The 15283-nt window shown below is 38.5% G+C and overlaps 1 protein-coding gene across 6 annotated transcripts in view; it reads left to right on the top strand.

Annotated features, from left to right (window-relative positions):
• Positions 1-15283, top strand: part of ICA1 (islet cell autoantigen 1) — a gene marked incomplete at both ends in the record, with an annotated part of 124573 nt that overhangs the window by 71415 nt on the left and 37875 nt on the right. For 5 of the 6 annotated variants that reach the window (XM_084230925.1, XM_084230923.1, XM_084230921.1 and 2 more), the window contains 2 exons: positions 9583-9708; positions 10782-10880. The exons of the other annotated variant lie outside the window; for it this stretch is intronic. In XM_084230925.1, the coding sequence (XP_084087051.1) occupies positions 9583-9708; positions 10782-10880 (225 nt within the window). The remainder of the gene's footprint in view (positions 1-9582; positions 9709-10781; positions 10881-15283) is intronic. 6 annotated transcript variants of the gene reach the window in all.

The following is a 15283-nucleotide window of genomic DNA, read 5'->3' as shown; positions in this document are numbered from 1 at the left end:
TGAGTAATGGTTGGTATTTTAAAATAAGAAACCAGAATCACCAACTTCTTACATATTAGAATATTTGTATGTAATGAGTTGAGAAAATGACAAGTAAAAATTAGTAGATGATATGTAGATGTTCCATTTTGTGTCATACACATTTAGTCTCAATTATTTGAGATTTGCTACAACAGGAAAAGCAAAGTGATTCAGTGAAATGAGAGTGGACTTTCACATCCTGCCCTTCCTCTGCTTCTAGAATAAGCTTGGGCAAGTTACCCAGTTTCTTTCGCTGTGAAGTAGAAACAAAATTATTGTGTAGGAGTGTTGTGAGAATCATATGAGAGTTTGTCATGTATGCATAACACCTAATCAGCAAATGGTGGTGGTAGTGGAGGGGGAGAAGGGTGATGTCTGAGAAAATCTAAGAGTATTTTAGCAAACAGAGACCATGCTGTGCACTTGCATAAAAAGCAGTATTATGTAGTGAGAAAGCAATGCCTGGTTTCTTTAGTCACTTGGGCATTCTTTCTTTATCCACTCAATGTTTCTTATACCTCCTGTCTGAGTACTGTAGCTCCCACCCTTATGATGCTTATAGTCCAGAGGGCAGCTGGGTGTGCATGGGAGCGGGGAGTACTCACCACAGTCGTGTGTCACAAAGGTTGTTTGCAAAACTGCAGAGAGGAAGACACTGCTAATTCTGTTGAGGAGCTTTACAGGAAAATGTTCTCAGAGGAGAAAATCGTTGAGCAGAAACTTAAAAGGTGAGTCAGAGTTACCACGTGGACAAAGGGCGAGGATTTTCCAGGTATGGGGGTGAAGAATGGCAGCACAGTATGTCTGGAGCATGTGGCTCCTGGGGGTGCTGGGGAGTGGAGAAGGATGGAAAAAGGGAAGAAAAGCAGGGAAGGGGAGTGAGGACTGTGTTTCATGCAAGAGGAAACAGCATCCACTTGGGCCGGTCCTGGCTCCTCTGCTTCCTGGCTGTTTGGTTTTAAGCAAATTGTTTTGTACCTCAGCTTTCTTCTCTTCTGTTAAAATGAGGATGCTTTTGCTTATGTTGAAGGACTAAAGTATGACAAATCTGTAAAACACTGAACTCTGAAGGTTTTCACCTTTTTCCACTTGTCCCCCAACTTGTAACAAATGATTAGAAGAAAAAACAAAGGAGAATTCTCTTTCCTGGAAACTCAGACTGGGCCACTACTGCTGCATGGGCCACTACGTCTCCTCAATCATCATTGAGCTAATTATTTGATTAAGGTTTGTAGGGTAAGGAAAAATGTCAGGCTTTTCTACTCTCCCGCCATCAGGTTAGATGATGGATCCTTGTGGTCCTGAATGCACGCCTGATGGCGGGCACCTGAAGTAGAGTGTGGGCATAGGTAGATGGGATTCACCTGGGCTAAGACTGTGCTTTTTAAGGGCGGCGTCACGGGGACGTCAGCAGAAGCCAAGAAGCCGAGAACGAACAGAAGCCAAGAGAGAAGTGGAGAACGCCGGAGAGCCCAGATAGAGTGAAGACTTGCTGGGAGCTGGGAGGCCTGCCAGCCTCCCGGCCCCCCAGCACCCCTGCCTGCTGTGTACCTGGTAATCCCAATAAAAGACCTGCAAAAAACCACTGAGGACTCTGACTCCTCCTTTACCCGGTCTGCTGGATCCTAGAAAACCTGCACTGTGGTCCATTCCTGACCTTAGAAGGTTTCATCTGGTACAATCTTTCATATATTCCTAGAAAATTAACTTGAAACATTGGTGTTCTCCATGATCCAGGGTGACTTTTGCACTTGTGATCCCTCCTTGAATTTTGTTTTCAAACAAAATGTGTTAGTTTTCAAACAAAATTCAACATGCTATAACAATATGTTATAAACCTGAACTGCTGAGGAGTAGAGTTGGGAAGAATTTGGTGTCATTTTCTCCAGTATCTGAAAATGAGCATCTGAATGAAGGATCTGTGTCATGTTCTTAAAAAATAAGTTGAGATTATGTCAGCTACCTGACTGCCAGGTGCTGCCTCTCCAGGTGGGTTCCAAACCCTTTTCCTGAATGAACAGTTTTCATTCGTGGGCCAGGGATGCCAGCTGAAACAAATGGCACTACAATGTGGGGAAACTAGGTGAATCTGTACCCCTTCCTCACACCTATACGAACATTAACTTGTACTATATCTTAGATCTAAATGGATAGTCATAAAAGCTAAAAAATATATCACTTCTAAAGAAAAAGAACAAGCAAAAATCTTTGTGACTTGGGCTACAGGAAGGTTTGGTAAGGCACAGATAACAAGTCATAAAAGAAAAACTTGCTAAGTGATATTTCATCAAAATTAATAACTTTTTCTCTTCAAAGGGTACTATTAAGAACATAAAAGAGAAGATTCAGACTGAAAATCTTTTCATACTTAGATCTCATGATGGATTTTTATTCAGAGTACATAAAGAACTCAACTTAGTAATGAAAAAAAAACCTAATTTTTAAAAATAGGCAAATGATTTGAATAAGCATAAAATACTAAAGAAATTTAAATGGCAAATAAAGCATGAAAGAAATTCAGCATCTTTAGTCTTCAGAGAATTGCAAAGTAAAACATGATAACCATGACTACACATTCACTAGAATGACTAGAACTTAAAAGACTAAAAATACCAAGTACTACTAATGAGGACATGGAGCAAATGGAACTTAGATTCACTGCTGGTGGGAATGCAAAATTATATAGTTACTTTGGGAAATGGTTTGGCAATTTCTTATGAAGAAATTAAACACACAGTTGCTGAAAGATCCAACAGTTCTGCTCCTAGATATTTACCCAAGAGAAATGAAAAACATGTCCATACAAAGATAGTGCTCAAATGTTTATAGAAGCTTTATTCAAAATAGCCCAAAATTGGAAACAACCCAAATGAAGATACAAAATGCACTGTTTCCATACAATTAAATATTACTCAGAAATAAGAAAGAACACGCTGCTAATATATACAGTAACATTGATCTCAGGCCCATATGCTAAGTTAAAAACCCAACCACAAAAAGACTAGCTATATCCTGTATTATTCCATTGCTATGAAATTCTAGAAAAGAAGAATTTAATCTATAGTGACAAAATTCAGATTAGTAGTTCCCAGGGGCTGGAATTTGAGGGAAGGAATTGACCACAAGGGGAACTTTTGTAGGTGGTAGAAATGTTCCATATAATGATTCTGCTGGTAGCCCCATGATTGTATACATTTGTTGAACACCTTATAGAATGGTACACCTAAAATCATACCGCTTATATCGCACTGTTTAATAATGGTGATAGTGGAGGTAGTTGGAACCGTGATGGTCTCAGCTTTTGGGCACACAATGAAATAGATGCCTTCACTGCATATGTTTCTCCTAGAAAATGGAGGCTCCATTGACCACAGGGCCCCAAAGGGAATTCGATGGGCTGATTTATTTCCAGTGTGTCAAGGAGCCTGCACTAAAGAGCCAGGGCAAGATTTCTGATAATAGCAGCCCTATTCAGGCTGTGAGTCTTCCTATATCTACACCTAAATTGACAAGGCTAACAATGTTGACCAGCAGTTCCCAAGATGGTATCTGTAATTTTTTGTGCATGTCTCAGTCTTGGAATACTGTGAGTTATATAGTCAAAGGTAGATCAATGACCCTATATCCATAGTTTGCTGTAAAGAGCATGGATTATAGATGTAAATATACCTAGTTAAATATAATTGCCTTTTCTTTTTTATTATTTTTTATTTCTTTACATCATTGCTCATTTTTTTCATGATAGATAAATATCTTGGTCTTGCCTTCCTCTTCTGTAAAATAGAGATTTCTCTCCCTTCCAAATTTGATAGCATATGATAGGTCATATGATATTTGGGAAGGGTTCTCTGTTCAAATAACATTTAGAAACACTTAAATAAAGTTAGAAAGGGATTTTTACCATAAAACTTCTCAGAGCCTATCATAAGAATTTCCAAAAAGGAAGCAATGAGCAGCCTGTAGTAGTGCCTGCTAGGGTCCATGTAACAAAAACTCATCTTGAATTCATTGAGGTCAAGGGGGGTTAATTGGAAATCCCATGTAACCATAGAATGGGCAAATGGATCCAAGATACTACCAGAACTTCGTCTCTGTCCTATGCATTTCTCTGTGTGTCGCCTTTATTCATACAGCCCAGTTTTCTTTACAGAAAACTCAAATGCCAGGATTTCCTGCCCGTATTGCTTTAACTTCTAGAGAAAGATTGAGACTTATTCTCTCTGGTTCAAAGTTCAAAAAGCCTCAGAAAGGGCTCCCATTCATCCAGTTCCACTCCAGGTACCTTTCCCTGAGTTAGCCAGCCATGGTACAAGATGATTGCCTCACCTTGGTTTAAGATGCCCATCCCTCTGCCTGTCAGTGGGAATGGAGAGGGTAGCCTGTAAAAGAGCAATCCAGCCCCAATTATAATCACATGGTTAGAATAAAGAGAAGGAATGTTTTCAAAATGGGTTAAGGGTCTTGTAGAGGTTGGACCAAAACATAGTCCCTAAATACTACACTTGGTGTTCCACACACATTCACTTACATTTACTTGTGTGCTTTTATACAAGGTCAACATTGCTCCTGCCATCACTGAATAAGTATATGATAAGTCATGCACAATAAAGTGACTCAGCAAGGTACTCTATTATCTGACCCGTGAAAGGTTTTGAGTCACTATTCACAGACAAAAAGGTCCTCTTTTAATGAAGCTAAATATTTGACTTTCTGTTTCTAAGTGATGGCAGAGAGACTAGAATTTCTCTGTGACACCTTACTAAAGGGAAAGAGAGTATTTGTATATTCTCTGATCTTAGTATTTTCCCTGAATGCAGAATGCTGGCTTGGAGTAAAATAGGGGTCAACAGATCAGCTATTGAGACTGATAAGAAACCAAAAATTCTGATGTGATCTGAGGTCTCCACAAGAAGTTGGTAGAGTCTAGTCACCTAGCAGAAAAGGCAAATCATATGTGATACTGGATTTGGAATGGTCAGATACGTAGAAGTCATCTCTGCACGCTGACATCTAATCCGGCACCAAGTCCTATTTCTGAGCACCTCACTCAGTTTGTAGTTATGGGCCTCACTGATGTGAAAATGCCCATTGGACTGTCACCTCCATGACAGTGGGGCAGAGACCCACTCCATTTCGCTCACTGCTTCCAGTATATCAAAGAAACTCTTAAGTATTTGGTAAATGAATAGCTGGCTGGAGGGAGGCAGAACCATTTTTTGAAAGAAAATATGAACTGTTTTGCTTTATTTAGTCTATAAAAGAAAGAGAGTATGTAGAAAAAAATATAAACTACACTCAAATTACTTGGTTGTGGAGTAATATGAAGATCTTTCCCACCTGATCTTTCCCACCTGATCGAATTAAGAGGATAAATAGCTTTGGCTTCACCATATGCAGTTCAAGTTCAGGCTAAAAGGTAGAATTTCAGGTTAGAAGTAACAAGTACAGAGAAGCAGTCAAGACATTGCTACTTTCTCTGGTAAACTGAATTTCTGCAGCTTGAGGAAAGCGGAACCTGCACTAAACAGGATCGAACATGCTTGATCATTTTCTAGAACTTGGAGAATTAGAGGTGGAAGGTGGAGTGACAGAAATAAAAGCAAGAAATAAGCAAAGGGTAAATTTATTTGAAATTTTTTTAAAGAACCTTGAAACCCATAGGCCTCCTCAAGATGTTTATGTAATTGAATATAATTTATCTGGGATTGAAAGGAATAATAGTCATGACATTTTTCACTTAAGTGCATCTGAAAGCATATGAAATTAAACTCTTGGTGGTGCCTCTGCTTGACTGTGCCCTTGGTGTTTTGTATTTGGACTGCAGACTGGCGATGTGTTTTAGAGATCAGTCATGGAGCACAAAATATTAAATGAAGTTTCCCATACTCGAAATGCCCAACAGTGTAACATCCTTCTCATTTGGCAGGGAGAGGGCTCACCATTTGGAAAGTCAGCAGTGCATTAAGTATTTTAATAATCATTGTTGACACACAAAGCATATGGCCTTTCAGAACTCACTGGGTCAAGTGTTGGAAGTCTTCTAGGTTTCTAAAATTACTTAACAAAATTAAATTAGGGCACATTTCAAAGTAGATTAATTCATGAGCTTTATGTTGTAAGCAAGTGAATTCAGTTTTCTCTTCAGATAAAAGGATATCTGTGAGCAATTATGTTAAAGGAAAAACAAATTTTTTATCGCCACAAAAAATTACTTTGGAATTTATTAGAAAATCTTGTGGATGACTTGTGTTTACTGTGCACTCCCAGTCATGCTTGAAGACCCACTTCAGATACCACTCATTGTCTACCTGCTTACTGTTTATTCTGGTGCTCCATGACCATAATAATGCTGTGAATTAAGTAACCATAACACCCGATGGCTTAAAACAGTAAGCATTTCTTGTTGCTCACTCGTTTGTGGGTGACTAGGGCAGTTCTCTTCTCTGCTGGGCTCACTCAGGTGTTTGTGGTCATCTCTGGGTGGGGAAGGGATGACTCCTCCACATGTCTGGGGAGCGGCTGACTAAAGGCTGATCTGTCCAGGTCTCTTGCATGCACAAGCCTCTCACATCCCTCCAGCCCCCTAACCCAGGCATGTTCTCAGGTCAGCACCAGCATATATTCCCATGATTCATCTCTGAGGAGCAAGAAAGTGAAAGCATGCTAGCATCTTTTTTTTCAAGCTTTCAGTTTCATCGCTTTTGTTTAAACCCCATTGGCCAAACTAAGTCATATGGCCAAGCTCAGCATCAGAGTGGAAGGGGAATTCAAAGTTAGAAGGCAAAGGTTGAATACGCTGAGAGGCCGCTAGTTGGGGCTTTCATGCTATCGATTTCCATTCCTGCCCCACCCCCCCAACACCTCCACATTATCTGTTGTTCTACTGTTGTGCTTTTCTATTGTATTATAGTATAGTGGTAACTTGACTGTCTTCCCCAAGAGGTTAGCTGATCCATATGCTTATGTGCACTCATTCATAGATATTTAGCAGTTACCTGCCATATGTCTTATTTCTTTACAGATACCCTAGTGCGTTGTATGGATGTTTATGCAAAATGTGTGCCCAGTAAATGTGTTGAATAAACGCAAATGTGAAAGCTCACCCATACGCATTTCCTTTCCACCAGAGGAAAAGGGTGAGAACTTATTAATACCTGGAAAGGATCCCAGTAGAGGAGTCTTCCTGGCCTGAGGAACTGGTGACCCAATGGGGAACCTGTAGTGAGGATTTCAACTGCTTAAATATCTTTCCTTCTGCACCCCCACTTCTCCCTCTGGAATGCTGGTTTGATTTTTTTAGCCCTCCCTATCCCTTTCAAAGGAAGGCAGAAAATCATTGATATTGAACTCATCCTAAACCCTTTTCAGTCAGAGCTCCAACAAGCTTTACATAGAGTCTCTCCACTCTACAGTGTGGAATCATAGAGTTCTGGGATTCAAGTTCATGATGTGATCAGTATTTGTGGAGCTTGTTGATTTCTGTTCTTTGGTTTTCCCAGTTCTGCAGACCAAGAATACAGAGGAATTCTTGGAAACGATTTTATATAGCTATCAACACAATGCCCTATTCATATAGGATATTCTGTCAATAAGGTATAGAATGTACTGCCTCATTAATTTCCAATAGCATCAAATTCTATAGGGATACTTGTATTTCTGGTGTAGTCGTACTTTTGAACTTCTTGATTTTCCAGTGACTTGTTTAAGTTGCTTAGGAGGCAGAATAGCAGAGCTTTGACAGAACAATTCCAGCATGTGATTAAATGGTCTGCATTGTGAATTATGTAAACTAAGTTGTATCAGTTGTTACTGTCATTATGTAATGCCCTAAAATTTTGTAAACTGTGAATGTAAATTAGCATTATTGGTGGTAAAAATTAATATATTTTATACCAAATAATCTCCATGCTTATTTTCCTAAGTTTTATCACTTCTAAAACTACTTTAAAATGGTACTTAGGTATTTTACCTTTTGAAATGACCTGGCAAGTTTCATCATTCTGTCACTAAATTTGGATTCAGCACATGCTTTGTACCAGGTCACCAGGTAATGATGATACTATGGTAGATGCCCTCCTTTCCTTCCTGGTCTCTTGTGATGACATGGCTATTATAGTAAGTCAGCTCATTAATAAATCAGCTTGCAGTCACCAGCCTGGTAACTGCAAGCATGTGAATTACTTGAGATAAGTTAATATTTGGCTAGTTTTTCCTGCTAAAATATATGTCGTGGTGCCTCAGATTAGAGGAAAGGGAAATTATGACTTCACCATTTTTGCTGTTGCCGTATTAAATTTTAAAACTCTATGTTTTATTATCAAATAACGTGTGGAATAGACATTTCTGGACCTTTCCCTAACCATCACTCCATCCCTGAATTAGTATATGGCTTGAAAGTGGGTGAAGGGTGCTAGTGTGCCTATGCACTCATCATAGTTGAAAGTTTATCTGTAAGAATCCCCCCTCCCCCGCCCTCACCCCCAGGGTGGCCTAAGGATTAAGTCTCAATGCTATACTCAATGCTATAACCATGATGACCTGAATTCAATCCCCGGCCAGGGAGCCTACCCACATGGCACAGCAGACCTCTCCTGTTTCACCTGCTGCTCTCCTCAGCACTGTATTTCAGTCAGTCCACCTGTTCTGCTCCCCAGTCTGTCTCTGGTGAATCCTCTCACCCCCTGCACCTCTCCCTACACCCCCATTCTTCTATGCAAATATAAATAAATACATCTTTTTTTAAAGATTTATTTATTTTTATACAAGAACCGGGGTACAGGCCAGGGTGGGAGGGTGAAAAGATTCACCGGAGACAGAGCGGGGAACAGAACAGGCAGACTGAAGAAATACGCTGCTGATGGAAGCAGCGGGAGAGACAGGAGAGGTCTGCTGTGCCATGTGGGATTCTTGCCAGCCGGGATTGAACCCGCGAAGCAGAGGCTACAGCCACCAGGGAGGCCCAATAAATACATCTTTTAAAAACAAATTTATCTGTGGGGATTGTTTGTTAGGCTGTATCACAATTTCCTTCTGTGCTATATTAGAGTGGATCCTGGACCAAAAAAAAAAGGACATTAATGAAAAAGCAGATGAAATACAAATGGTGTCTGTCATTTATAATTGATTACATTAGTGTACTGTCATAGTTTTAACGCTTATACTTAACAAACGTTAAGATGTTAACATTAGGGGACATGTGAAGAGTATATGGGAAGTCAATTTCAAAGAACTAGAGGAGAACAATAGAGCAAAGTTACTTCCTCCACCCTGCATTTTTCCAGGTTCACTATGGTCAGTTTATGAATGTCTGAGAGAAATTTTAATCCAACAGAGAAAAATATAATTAGGATGGTAAGTGTGTGTAAAATCATGATATGTAGTACTATCTTTTAGGTCCTTTTGCAATAAAGAAGGTATGTTGTAGGACCTTCTCATGTACCTGGAATTTTCAAAGTTATTTTCAAGTAAGAAAGAGATAAGCCTGTTGTTTTATTTACTCACTGGAAAACGTTAACTAGTTAATAGTTTGTGTGATTCAGAGTTTCCCTTTTACTTTCATAGGTACAAACACAGGTTCGTCTTGCAAAAAAAAGCTTTGACAAATTGAAGATGGATGTGTGTCAAAAAGTGGATCTTCTTGGAGCAAGCAGATGCAATCTCTTGTCTCATATGCTAGCAACATACCAGGTAACAAAGTGATATTTGTTACAATGAACCAAGAATCTTATGACCTTTAGATAACCAAAAAAAAAAGATGCTTGCATTAAAAGTATGGTTTGGGCATTATGAAATTCTGAATGTTTTTCTCATAATTTACTTCCCCCATTTTTCCTTTCTAGAGTCCTACAATTTAGTCAAACAGAATATTAGCTGTTTCCTGTATATACACTATGATTTCTCATCTCTGCATTTACTTAGATGGTATCCTCTGTTTGGAAACCTTTCCCTACCCACCCCACCATGTCCACCTCCACCCTCACTCCCACCCCTCACCCCCAACTTGTGCTATTCCAAATTCCATTATGTTTGATGGACCAGACTGAATGCTGTATCCTTTTAGAAAGCTTCCTCTGAATTCACTCAGCACAGTTGATTTTACTGGCATAGTTACCGTTCATCATTTAATGAACCTGTGTTTGACTTCCCATGGCCTCTGAATTTTTTCAGGATATCATATGTATTTATCAACATTGTTATTTGGAGTCTACTAAGTGTGACATGCTAAACTCAGTTTGCTATAGGTAGTATAAAAATCAATAGGCCCGTTTCCTTATCTTCAAGGAACTTAAAGTTTAAGAAAGAAATCAGACAGTAAAATCTGACTGTATTCTCTGTATCTCAGGGACAAAGCAGGCTGTGCTGGGAGAAATATGTTCTAAGAAGTCCGTAATGGTTTGTGGCGGGAGAAACTGGATCAGTTGAGGAAGCACCAAAATAGTAGATTATTAAAGATAGGATTGTGAGTGGTTAAAGCCTGACTTTTGAAGTCTGGATCAGATGACACAAGTACAGAGATAAAAGTGACAAAGTCCCATGTAGTGGCACAGAATAAGTCATGGGAAACAGTATTAGAGGAAATGGGAAGGCATCTAGTTTGTTTAAACTATAGGGTTTAAGTGGAACATGGACAATAATCCTTCCAAATGAGATGGAATCAACTTTGGAAAATCCTGAAAGCCAATAATGGGCACAGTTCTGTGAAGCCCTTAAACTAGAACCAGGCATTCAAATTATTGATAGTTTTACTGTCTTTCTTTCAGACCACCCTGCTTCATTTTTGGGAGAAAACTTCTCATACTATGGCAGCCATCCATGAGAGCTTCAAAGGTTATCAGCCCTATGAATTCACTACTTTAAAGGTATGGAAGCTAGAGATTCCATGAAAAATTTTTATGAAAAGTAAAATTTTGTTTCTATCAAAATATCTATTGCAGTAAGCATCATTATTCCAACAGATTCCAAATGTCAAAAGAGAACCATGTCTTCTAGCAGAGTCTTTTTTAATGCATCAGCATTCAATGTAAGAATAAGTTACAACAACCCAAATACACCAGTTGAACCTTGAGATATGTGTTACTGGGAGATAAATTGTTGTGAACTTGAGTCTAATGAGCTCCTGCTCCTTTAAAATACTTGTTTGCTGTTGCTAAAGAGATGATCGTAAAAGTCAAAACACTTCCTCCCCTTTTTAATTATTAAATTTAAATATGCTTGCTTGCAAAGGTATTTTTCCTTTCTCCATTATTACTTCTGACAAATACCATTTTATTCTGAGAGTACCATCGAATATAGAATTGAATTTTTCCACAAGACCTCAATAATCTTTTCCAATTGAAAATGCAGCATTAAACTCAATGTCTCAACTCAAAAGGAATAAATGCACAATGTCTGATTCTCAGTATTGCAACTGAATGTGAAATTAGTTTTCTCCCTAATGGCTGCTGAGGGTAAATACATATCAAATAAGAAGTGACTTATGTTCTCCAAAAAATTTGAGATTTGTGAGAGAACCGTGGGGGTTTTGTTGCCAGATTGGGACGAACTAGTTACAAGGCACACCTTAAAATTCCTTCTAGTTTTTTAGGCAATTTGTCAGTGTCTCATCACTTTACTTGAAAAAAACATTGAAAAGCTATTTTTTGCCTTGAAACATCTATTTGATTTTGAGATGTTCATAGTATTACTGCATCTACAAAAGTACCAAGACAAAAACCTAAAATCCTGGCCCTTTAAATGAAGGTCCCAAAAGGAACCCAAGTACCATTCACTCACCTTGTGATGTACCTGATCTGGCCATGGAGTTTGTTCTTCATTATTCCCATCAGCAGGTCACTTGCTTCATCATTGGCACTTGCTGACATGGTAATCACATTCAGAGTGACACTTTTTTGGTCTGTCAACTGGACTGTAAGCACTTAAGGAGAGGAATCTTTTATTTCTTAGGCATGTCCCTTTGTCTGCACACAGCACACAGCCTTCCTGAGCACAGCATGCCCTGTTGTTGGCAAGCGCTGCGTCCTTCCTTGTGATTTACTGATGCTGCTTTCAGCTCCTTAGGAAGCAATTTCCCTAACCAAGCAGATTGATTAAAATGATCATAGCGTGTACTATTCACATTTCCTATACAGGCCTGAGCAGAATCCTATGGATAATTCTTTGATAAAGCAGAGAGTTTGTGGTGTTAGGGCATGAATGTGCTTCAGACTTTATTTTACAATAACTACAATTCAAAGTTTGTCTGCCTTTTGAAAGGCAACTGTACATAATACACATGAGCCAAGTGGAAGGTGAATGATACCTACCCCTAATATACTTTAAAATAAGTTTAGGTTTGAGATAATTGCATGGTAAGTACAATATGAAAACATGAAATTGAAGCATGGAGGATTTCTTGTGTGTCTCCCTGGCCTCCTAGGATGAGGAAAAATGGCTTCTTAACTTTTGTCATGATATTTGTTCTGCAAAGGAGATCAAGCTGATATGTTAAAGGATTTCTGGGCAGAAAATTTAGTTAAAGTTTGACAAAAGTGGTTCAGGTCATAAATACAAATATTTTTGACAGATAACTATCCATTGCCTTTTCCATCCCTGGAGCCTTCCTTAAATTATGGTTAAAGTTAAGAGTTTATTATTTAATGACAATATAAACTCAGAAGTAATATATCTGTTAAGGCATAATAAGATTCCAGTAATATTAAAAATGTTAACTGTTCAGAAATCAACCAAATAAACTATTCTGTTATTACCTCTCCAGAATGCTGTTCATCTAGGCTTTCAATGGTGACATGTTATATCAGAATCTAAAGCTAACAACTTAACTTATTTTCTTTATATGGGCCCAAATTTACATATCTGAATGTCACAGTTACACAGCTCCTTATCATATAAAACAGAGGCACCTTTTGTATTGCTTTGTCTGCCATGAAATGTGAAAACAAAAACCATTGTACCTTTGTATCATCATCAGGTACTGAAGATATAATTTGACTTACTAACCCTCTTGCGCTAATAATTTTTAAAGCTGCACCTTGTATCTAAAAAATATTAATTTGATAAAGTCATCTTTAAGTGTATATATATGCACACACACTCATATATAATTTTTTTTTCTGAATGGTACTGTATATTGATAATGGATATTTTGAAATTTAAACAAATGTTTGCACAATGTATTTGTTCCCTGGGTTTACCTAAGCAAATGGCCCCTTAAATGCCTTTTGGGACTCTGGCTGGAAAGAAAACATTGTCTTTCAAGAGGTTTGCCAGGCTCTGTTAATGAAAAGCAACCCATTTGTTTTCTTTGCTGCAGGGTATATTCCAAGTGTGTTGGTAATTGTGCCATTGCAGCTGTATTTCCTGACTGTTAGTTTTATGCTTGATGAAGGATGATAATTAATGTGTTAAACACTCAGTGCATCCTGTTTGGAGGGAAGAGTCTTTTGCTGCAGAATTACAGGGATATAACTCATGCCCCAGAAGTTCAAATTTTACTTCTAGTGAGCGTTTCTCTAGAAAATACCTATAGTTCTTTTCCAAAATGATTTTATTATAAAAGTGAATTGAGTCTCCACAACTTGAAGAAAAATATTCAAGTGATCATTCTGACATATTGTAATTACTCTTTGGTAATGTTTTATGTGCCAAGAACTATTGCTTTTTACAAATGCCTGATATGGTTATATTGATTCTACTTTTATTGGAATATTCCATCATCATTTTGATTTAATAGTAAATAGAGTTTTGTAGCATTTTTACTTCATAGAAATTTTAGCTTTGAAATTTAATATTACAAAAAATTTAATCTAATAATGATAACTTAATGTAGAGAGTTATCTTTTTAAATATTTCTAATAAAAAAACACCTAATCTCTTATTTTCAAACAATTGGTACTTATTGCTCCACTGAAATGTTACTAAACATATATATTTTGCATGATATCGTTAATGTGTTAATTTTATAATGATTCTAAATCATCTGGGAATATCTTTCACGTGGGAGAAATGAGCCAAACTTGACAATAGGGATGAAATGTTACTAATCATATCTTGAAAACATTGTCACCTTTTTAGAGAAAGTAATTTGGACTGAGAATTTAAAGTTTTTTTGAACTAAATGAAATGGTGTCTTTAGGAAAACCATATCAGTATTAAATTATCATTCTTTAGATATGGTGACGTTTGCTTCATCCTTCTGGGATGTCATTTACTTACACATTTCCCTGCAGATCCAGAACAGGCATTAATGGAAAAGGAAAAAAAGCTCTCAGGAGTCAAGTGGCTTTTTCCTTAAAATTCTGTTTGTATCAAGAGCGTTTTCTCCCCTAACTGGCATGCTGGCCTGTGTCTTGAGATGAAGTCTTCATCGAGAAGTCGACATCGGGCCCTTTGTAAAAGGACATTGGGAACTGGCTGGGGAGAAAGCGTATCCCTCTGTGTTTGTAGTTTTAAAGAGATCTGAGTATATTTAATGAAAATGGCCAGTAGCAAAGTATATAGTATATTACTGTGACATGCTCCATTCCAGTGCTTTGGGAAAGAAAGCCCAGTGTTCACTCTGGCTACATGATAAAGCAAAGTATACAAGAGCACCTGCTTTGGAGCCAGTTGGTGGTGGTGGTGGTGGTGGTGGTGGTGGTGGTAGAGGCCATGTGGTTGAGCTGGTGGTGATAGTGGGGGTGACAGCCATGGTGGTGGCACCAATAGCCCCCTGCTAAGGGTGATAGGAATGGGCTTATCAAGAATTTCATAATGGATCTGGAAGAACATCATTGATAACTATCAATGCAGAAGGATTTGTAGAGGATGCCAGTGTCTGTAGCTTAACTTAAATTACTTTCTTAGTTAGTCACTGTTTTCATCTTAGATTAGGCATTTTACAGTGAGTTTCACAGGGAGGGTTGTGAATGGTCATGGGCTCTGAGTCTGGCAGACCTCACCCAGGGTAATCCAGCCCACTCCCTCCTTGACTTCCACGCTCTGGCAGCTGCACTCTGAAACCTGTACTTCAGCCCTGCAAGCCCCAGTCTAGGCCCATGTAATTCCCTCGGGATAGGAGAGGGTGGGGCAGGCCTGTAGGCAAGAAAGGCTGGAGGACATCCCCACCCCCAACCCCCTACTACAGGACTAATTTCTAAAAAATGCAGTTTGGCTTCACAATTGGTTCTTGATTTGTGCCAAGATTTTAACTCTAAGAAAATCTGAATTTGAAAACCTGTCTCTGAGCATGTTTAAAAATAACCATCGAAACAGATGTGCTAATGTT

Source organism: Talpa europaea, assembly GCF_964194135.1.
Source record: "Talpa europaea genome assembly, chromosome: 3".
Taxonomy (NCBI): Eukaryota; Metazoa; Chordata; class Mammalia; order Eulipotyphla; family Talpidae; genus Talpa; species Talpa europaea.
This window is presented reverse-complemented; position numbering and strand designations above follow the sequence as displayed.